This window comes from Arachis hypogaea, chromosome 17, assembly GCF_003086295.3.
Source record: "Arachis hypogaea cultivar Tifrunner chromosome 17, arahy.Tifrunner.gnm2.J5K5, whole genome shotgun sequence".
Classification (NCBI taxonomy): Eukaryota; Viridiplantae; Streptophyta; class Magnoliopsida; order Fabales; family Fabaceae; genus Arachis; species Arachis hypogaea.
The window spans coordinates 27,836,920-27,845,920 of record NC_092052.1 but is presented as its reverse complement, the minus strand read 5'-3'; the positions used below and the strand labels follow the sequence as shown (position 1 = coordinate 27,845,920).

The window sequence follows — 9,001 nt, the reverse complement described above, 5'->3', positions numbered from 1 at the left end:
AAAAAATTAAAAAAAGAGAGTAAAAATTTACATGACTTTATATTAGGCCAATCATGTAAAGTCAACAGTATGCTTTTAGCATATATATATAGCTGGTGCTTTTCGTGTGATTCTTAAAAGCACAATTAATTCCTTCATTACCTAAGTTAATCAGTTTTCTGGATTTATTCTGTTATTTTATTCTTTTGCCTTTTAAATTTTATGAACGCGTACAAAAACTTAGGAAAAAATATATGTTACATTTAGACGAATAAATGTACAATTTGGTGAGATTCATAACTAACAATTGTATCTTAAATAAAATAATAAAATAAAATAAAATTCTCTTTTATTATAAATATATCGAACTCATTAGTTAGGGTACTTATCCTATATATCCTTTTCCTTCTGCTTTTTAATAGCGCCTTTCTACATCATCTCAAGTTTATATATATCAGCAATTTCAATTTTCCGTTTCATAAACATATCTTGTATTCTTGTTTGTTCCATTCAGAATTTTTTGTTAAGGACAAAAATCGATTTTCATGTAATATTTTCTAATAAATATATTAGATTTAATTTATTTATAATAACATTATAGAAAAAAGAAATTATATAATACTTTAATTGTGTTTCATAAAATCAATAAAAATATTCAACTCTGTTATTTAATATTTATTATTTCAAAAGGTTCTATAAATAATTAAATATAGTTATCCATTTAGGTGTGAAGTAATTAAATTGTAAGATATGTAGTTATGTAGTATTAAAGTCACCAAATAAAAGGAGGATGTGAAAAAAGAACAATTAAAAAGGACAAAATGTCCCTGTAGACTCAAAAGCTTGACAGTGACTCGCACTGGCCCATTTGCTTAAGTGGGCACGGCATCTCTATCTCACTCTCTCACTAATCTTCACCATGAACCTCTGAAGGACAAGCACTCAATAATAATTTTTAAAATTAATTCTAAACAAAAAAAGGATTGAATTATTGAAACACACAACTATACAATATAATTACGAATTTCAATAAAAAAAATGTTATATAATTTGTTAAAGTTGTTTTTGATACTATTAAGGAGGAAAACTCAGAGTTCTTGGCTTCTCGTCTCTCTGCCTAGATAGAGCAATAGAGAATCTATGCCTACCATGTGTTTTATTTACAATCAATGAGTAAAGAAAAACGGGTCCTACTATCTATAGAATAAATAAATAAAAATCTATTTTCTTTCAGGTGTGTTATTTGAATATTATTAGTTTCTGAGTATTTTTTTATTTTTAATATAAAAATAATTATAATAAAAAAACAAAATATTATTTTTATATAATAAGTGCATATTTTAAGATGTATAAAAATTATACAAATATCATTTTACTTCTTTTAATATATTATCATAATAAAATATTTTATAATGTTTAAGATATTTATAAGTAAAAAGTTCAAATTTTACCTTAGGAATTGAAAAATTGTTTGCCGTTAGAGTGAATATTCCATTATAAAGAAATTAGTTCTTGAATTTAGTAGTGGATACCCTTAAAAACTAAAACAATTCTAAATAAGAAAAAATATTATTGTTTATTATTTATATATTTAATGTAATGATGATAATGGGCTCCTTGTCAACTTATACCATATACATGAATTTAATTACATATAGGTCAAAAATCTAATTATACAAACAGGTGAACAGCATTATTTGCCTATAAAGAATGTGAGAGACCATCAGTTAACTTATAAATATCAGTTGCATATGTATAATTTCGTACAAAATGATCATATATTAGTATTTTACTAATTAACTTATTTATCTATTATTATATCGCATTTATAATAAAAATTATTTTAAGAGTAAAGTATCGTTTTTGTCCCCAAAGTTTGGGGTAAGTCCTATTTGTGTTCCTAACGTTTAAATCGTCCTATTTGTATCCTTAACGTTTATAAAAGTGATTCAATGTTATTCTATTATCAATTATACTAACAAATTAGATTATATTTTTCAATTATTCTCACTTGAATGTATTCATTCTCAATTAGGTCTCACTTGAATGTGATCGATTTTAATATTATATCCACTATTTGTGTTTAGATTCAATTATGTCCTTAGAAAAGTAAATTATGTAAATGTTGCAGGAATTAGTTTCAACATTTGATGAGCTATTTTTTAAAGTAGATCATCGATTCTATCCAAAACATTTATATTCTAATTTCAAGAAGAGGTTTTTAAAACTCAAACTAAAGCGTTCATAATGTGTAATTGACGGCAGGATAACATTGAATCACTTTTACAAATGTTAGGGATACAAATATAAGACGATTTAAACGTTAGGGACACAAATAGAATTTACCCCAAACGTTGGGGACAAAAACGATACTTTACTCTTATTTTAATGTATTGATATTTTAATATTTTAAAGAATAAAATATTTTCACTTATAAATTACTGATCATAATATAAGATCCAATCATGTTTGTGATAATATACTTCACAATCTTTTACGGATGCAAAAAAATTATTATTTGATGACAATTTACAAATTAAGATTTTTTTTTTCACATATTATATTCTTAGAAACATTTTCCCCATATCATCACTTCAATAAAAAGAAAGTGTTATATATATGATTAAACATTTATATTGTATAAAATATACTCATGCTATATATAAAGACAAATTAAGATTTAATTCAGAGTATAATTTTAGAAAAGATTTCCCATATCTTAAATTCAATAAAAATAAAAGTGTTACTACACAAAAAAAAAGAAAAAGTTGTTAAATTTAATAATTTATTTTAAAAAAAATTAAAATATAAAATAATTATATATATATATATATCTAATTATATAATATTATGTTAATAAAAATAATTATATTTTACAGTAATTATATAAATAATTATAAAAATATAAAAATAATTAAATAATTATATAAAATATTTTATATTACAAATACATCAAAATTAAATTCTCATTTTAAAAGATATAAAAATGGTCAATTGGATTACGTTGTCAATTCAGAACTCTATATTTATAATCTATTAAAATTTAGAAGTGAAAATATCTTTGCTCTCGCTGTCTCGCATATGAATTGAAACCCTTTTTTCTCATCATGTTATCATTTAATTTAAATATAATGAAATTTATATTTTTGAATTTATTAACCTTCTCCTTTTAAAAGGAAAAAGTACGATATTAAGATCCACATAGTATTTAAAAAGTACTTTTTATCATATAAATACATAATAATAATAATAATAATCAGTAAAAATTAAAAAGACATCATCATCTGCGAGACTGGTAGACTACCACCAGGCACCAGCATCAAAGAATCATCCAAAACAGGGTCACCACTCTCTCTCTCTATCTGCCTATTCTTTCTTCTTCTTTCTCTCATTTAATTAACATACAAACTCCAATAAATTATTCATACTCTCTCAACAACAAAAACCCAAACCTCAAACCCCTTTTCCTTCTTCACACACACACAAACGCCACATTTTCCCCTTCATTTGTCAGCGTCCTCATACTCATCCATCATCATATATGATATATCACATACATAATAATTAAATTAAATTAATCACCATCATCATCATCATTATTATTACTATTATTATAGACTCTTATAGATAATTATAGAGTTTGCATATATATTATTATTTTTATTTATACATATAGAGCTCTCTTAGTACCGATACATGCTCGCCGGCGATGCCGACGCCGGTAAGCGCAGCGAGGCAATGCTTGACAGACGAGGCGGCACGTGCTCTCGACGACGCTGTCGCGGTGGCGCGTCGCCGGAGCCACGCCCAGACGACCTCCCTCCACGCAGTCTCCGCTCTCTTGGCCCTCCCTTCCTCCTCCCTCCGCGACGCAATCACCCGATCTCGCACCGTCGTCACCGCCGTAGCCGCAGCCGTAACCGTCTCCCCGCGCCTCCAGCTGCGCGCCCTAGAACTCTCCGTCGGCGTGTCCCTCGACCGCCTCCCCTCCTCTAAACCCTCATCGACCTCCTCCACCGCCGACGACGACGGACCTCCGGTGTCGAATTCCCTCATGGCGGCCATAAAACGCTCCCAGGCGAACCAACGGCGCCACCCGGATACCTTCCACTTGATGCAAATCCACAATCACCAAAACCCTCAGTTCAATCAAGGAACCGCATCGTTTCTGAAAGTTGAGCTCAAACACTTCGTTCTTTCAATCTTAGATGATCCAATCGTGAGTCGCGTCTTCGGCGAAGCGGGTTTTCGGAGCCCCGACATAAAACTCGCACTTCTTCAGCCTCCTAACCCTCCGCCTTCTTCCAGAATCTTCTCAAGAACGCGCTACCCGCCCCCTCTCTTCCTCTGCAGTCTTGACTCGGGTCGACCCGGACCCGGTTTCTCTTCCGGGTTCCCATTCCTGGACGAGAACTGCAGAAGGGTTGCGGATATTCTAACGCGGAAGAACAAGAGAAACCCTTTGCTTATGGGTGTTTACGCGAAAACCGCGCTCAGAAGCTTCGTTGAGATGATCGAGAAGGGTCGTGGTGTTGCAATGTTCCCACCAGAAATGGCTGCGGTTAATGTCATCTCGGTGGAGAACGAGATTCAAGAATTCTTGATTTCTGGCGCCATGAGTGAGGAGAAGATGGGGTTGAGGTTTGAGGAGTTGGGTCGAGAAGCCGATCAATGCTCCAATGGTGGTGGTGTTGTTGTGAGCTTTGGGGATGTTGCGGCTTTTGTTAAAGATGGAGTGGATAGTGGTGCTGTTGGGTTTGTTCTTTCGAGGATAACGAGGTTGTTGTTGGACGGTGGTGGGGGTGGAGGGAAGGTTTGGTTGGTTGGGGTGGCGGAGAAGTGTGATGCGTATTCAAAGTTATTGGGTTTGTTCCCAAATGTGGAAAAAGATTGGGATCTGTATCCTATGACCGTCACGTCTGCTACACCTTCAATGGAAGGACTCTACCCTAAATCCAGGTGCGTCTCTTTCGTTTCTTTATAGTTTATCCTTTTTCTTCTTTTTGGTCTTTTTACCTTTTTATTGGTTAAAATGGCGATTTGTATCTTGGAGTTACAACAAGACATGGTTGAAGTTTGTACTTGTTCTGTGTTTGGTTGAAATAATCCGACATGTACTGTACAGGGTTCTTGCACGTTGATGTATATATACATTAATCCATACTATTGTATTATTATATTATTATTACTATATTTGTATTAATACTATTATATTATATTGTGTTCGAGGCTCGTATGGTTTTCAAGGTGTTTTTGAGTTTTTCGGTTTGTGGCATGGGAACTTGGAACTGAGGGTTGAGGCACGCTTGTATTGGTGATTTAATGATTTGTGAAAACCCAAACCTCTGTAGTATGCTTACTTGTCTTTATTGGTTTATAAGATTATATAATAATGATCATGGTTCAAAAACTATATACAGACAATAGATATGATTAACATGCGATTTGCGGTAATGTGCTTCTTGCTGGATACTGAAAGATACTAAGATCTGTATCAAGGAGTGCTTAAAAGTGTAAAGAGGTGTATTGTTAACCTGGATATGTAGTTAGGAAGATGAAGTAGTTCTATCTACTTGAGTTGGCCAACACACCACGGATGAGCCTTCACTGGCACGATTGTGACAAATGCTATGATTCTCTTCGGATGTATTGGTGTGATTTTCCCACTTTGTTGATGCCCATTCTTGTTATATATTGTGAGTACAGAGAACCAATATGTTTAAGGATAGTTAGGAAGAAATTCAAGCATAATTTTTCTGACTGCCACTTTTGGGGGTAACAATATACTTCATTTATGTAGATGATGGTGCTTTCAAGTCTCTCTCACACATCATGTGCACTTTAGCTTCTGACTGTTTTGTGCCTATTGGATCTCACAGTTACCTGCTCATGATAAACTTACAGCTTGATGGGGTCCTTCATTCCATTTGGTGGGTTCTTTTCTACACCACCTGAAATCAAAACTCCTGTAAGCTGTTCAAGTGCATCTTTTGCGCGTTGTGACGAATGCAATGAAAAATATGAAGAAGAAGTTGCTGATTTGAAGGTAGGCTCTGCTACTCTGCCATCTGTTTGCTTAAGCTTTCCTTGGTTACAAAATGCTGATTTGAACTTTCATAGAGGATTGGATTTGGCAAAGGTTGGTTATGATCCTTAAATATCGTATTATTCTGGTGCAATAATGCACACAAAATTTTCCCGTGTTATCATTTTCTTGTCCTTTGTGTTTATAGTGTGTACTCTTATCAAAATTCTTGTACTCAGTCTTTGTCAACATCATGTTTTGCTCTCTCAATATTTCATTGGTTCGAAGTTATAGATGTATATATTTAAGAATGAACTCCATCATCCAGTGCAGGTTAATGAAGAAAGCACAAGTTTGAACGAGAGGATCCTGGGTTGTCAAAAGAAATGGAACGACATTTGCCGTAATCTTCATCACACTAGATCAGTTGATAATTCTCAAACAAGACCTCAAGCTCCATCACTTGAGGGTTTACGGTTTGGCTCTGGGTTTACGGAAAGCGGCAGTAAAGATCCATCACACATAGAAGTCCAATATTCTAATCAAACTTCCTACCTACCTAGAGAGCCGCCTAGTATTTATCCATTGAAACAGTTGCCATCTGTTCCGGAATCTTCTGATACAGCCAGTATCAGTACCGGAACTGATCATGTACTGAAATTTTCAGGGATTCAGTTGACTGATGTGCGGATGCCATGGATTGCCCCTTCCTCTATGGCCAATACAAGTCTTCTTGATCACAGTTCATCTTCATCCCTTACACCTGTGACCACAGATTTAGGATTGGGCACAATATATACATCAGCAGCTCAAGAGCCAGATACCCCAAAACTACAGGATCACAAAAAGCATCTTCCAAACTTGTCGGAATCTCTGTCAATTGATTTTTTTGATGCCCCAAATGAGAATGCTTCACACCAAACACCTAGATCTGCTTGCTCTTTTCCAAATTCAGAAGGAAATTTTGATTCGGTAGATCTCAAATCTCTAAATCAACTTCTTGCTGAAAAGGTTGGCTGGCAAGATGATGCCATCTATGCAATAAATCGAAGTCTGTTCCTTTGTAATTCTGGTGCAGGAAAACGTAAAGGCTCCAGAGCTGGCATATGGTTTGCTTTCCTTGGACCAGATAGGATCAGCAAAAAGAAAATTGCTGCAGCTCTTGCAGAGATTATATTTGGAAACAGAGAAAATCTAATATCCGTAGATCTAAGCTTGCAGGACAGGTCTTTCTCATTGAACTCTGTTTTTGATTGCGAAATATCACATTGTCATGATGCGCTGAGAAGGAAGACTGTTGTGGATTATATTGCTGGGGAGTTGAGTAAAAGGCCACTTTCGGTTGTTTTTCTTGATCATGTCGATAAAGCTGATTACCTTGTGCAGACTAGTTTGTCACAGGCGTTAAAAACAGGTAAATTTCCAGATTCTCATGGAAGGGAAATCAGCATCAACAACAGAATCTTTATAGTAGCCTCAACTGTCAGTAAAGGTAATAGTAATAGCTCTTCTATATCCGAGGGATCGAAAATGTTCTCTGAGGAAAGAATCCTTGAAGCCAAGAAATTTCAAATGCAGCTAATACTTGGACATACTGCATCTGAGGATGCCATAAAAAGGGGTATCACAAATGTTCAGGTTATTCGTGGAAAAGGGTCCTCCAAACCACCATTTCTTAGCAAAAGGAAGCAAGCTGATACTAATGACTCCAAAGAGGTGGGAAACACATGCAAGATGCAGAAACAGGTCAGGGAGAAATCAAGATCCTATCTGGATCTAAACATGCCTCTAAACGAGGCCGAAGAATGCATCAATGACAATGACAACGAGATGGAAAACTCAGGAGCATGTTCCACTGATATCTGTAATCAAATTGAAGAAAAAGTGTTATTTAAGCCATTCAATTTTGATGCACTTGCTGATGAATTGTTGAAAAGCATTAGCACACAATTCCAGAGAGCATTTAGTTCAGATTTTCAGCTGGAAATTGAATATGATGTAATGGTACAGATTCTTGCAGCTGCATGGTTATCAGAGAAGAAAAATGCAGTGGAGGATTGGATTGAACGTGTTCTTGGAAGAGCTTTTGCTGAAGCCAAACAGAAAAAACACAGTGCATCACCATCTCAGTATGTGATGAAACTGGTCAACTGTGAATCCAATTTTGTGGAAGAGAATGCTCCTGGTGGATTGTGTCTTCCTTCTAGAATTAACCTCAACTGAATTTTTTGCTCACTATGACAGGCTCTATTAAAAGTATTTTGTAATTACTTGTAAAATGTAGGCTTTTAGGATGTGTAGCTTTTTGTAATTGCCAGCATTGTTCGGCTCATTAATCTCTCAATTTTTGTTGTTTGGTGCAAAAAGAATGTATAATATCCGTAGTGTACCTTCTATTTTTTTTCCTGCCTCTTTCACCATATATCTTCCACCGCAAAAAGAGAAAGAAAAAATATTGTTCTTGATCACTTAATTGATGAATGTTCCTCCCTCAATTTATTAACAAAATTGTTTGAAATTTACCTTATCAAATACCAAAAAGACTTCGTACACCTCAATCTATTAACAAAATTGTTCTCCATTTATGTGCCTCGTGCACCTTCTATTTTAATTTTTATTTTCCACAATCAAAACAAACTCAATTATAAATTTATCATCTGATACAACAAGGATGGATAAGGATAGATGTCCATTTATGGACGGATAAGTTTTCCTATGTTAAAAGGAGCAAATTCTCATGACGAAGCACAATTAATGAAGTTTGAAAAGTAGAATTTGTTTGCCTATAAAAACATAAATGTGACAAAAAGATTATCCACACAATTACAAATACTCTTTTTTCTCTCTCTTTTTACAGCAATAAAATTATCTTCTCTCTTTATACACTATTAATAGTCTCTCTCTCTCTCTCTCTTAATTTTCTTAGTTTATCTTGTTAATTTCTCATTTTGGTTATTTTTATGTTTATGCACACTCTTGTTATTTTAATTTACATTT

General features: G+C 34.0%; 1 protein-coding gene across 2 annotated transcripts; it reads left to right on the top strand.

Moving 5' to 3' along the window:
• Positions 1-3,178: 3,178 nt before the first annotated feature.
• Positions 3,179-8,404, top strand: LOC112765501 (protein SMAX1-LIKE 6). 2 transcript variants are annotated; one of them, XM_025811398.3, is made up of 3 exons: positions 3,179-4,938; positions 5,884-6,118; positions 6,338-8,404. In XM_025811398.3, the coding sequence occupies exons 1-3, from the start codon at positions 3,689-3,691 to the stop codon at positions 8,225-8,227; spliced, it is 3,375 nt and encodes a 1,124-aa protein (XP_025667183.1). In that variant the 5' UTR covers positions 3,179-3,688; the 3' UTR covers positions 8,228-8,404. The 2 variants fall into 2 exon arrangements, with proteins under 2 accessions (XP_025667183.1, XP_025667184.1); XM_025811399.3 differs by having other exon boundaries at positions 3,239-4,938; positions 5,884-6,025.
• The last annotated feature ends 597 nt before the right edge of the window (positions 8,405-9,001 follow it).

Bases quoted from the DNA above. Each gene is read 5' to 3' on its own strand.
- LOC112765501 (XM_025811398.3), top strand. From the start codon at position 3,689: ATGCCGACGCCGGTAAGCGCAGCGAGGCAATGCTTGACAGACGAGGCG. The intron at 4,939-5,883 runs GTGCGTCTCTTT...ATAAACTTACAG, and splicing joins GGACTCTACCCTAAATCCAG to CTTGATGGGGTCCTTCATTC. The intron at 6,119-6,337 runs GTTGGTTATGAT...CATCCAGTGCAG, and splicing joins GAGGATTGGATTTGGCAAAG to GTTAATGAAGAAAGCACAAG.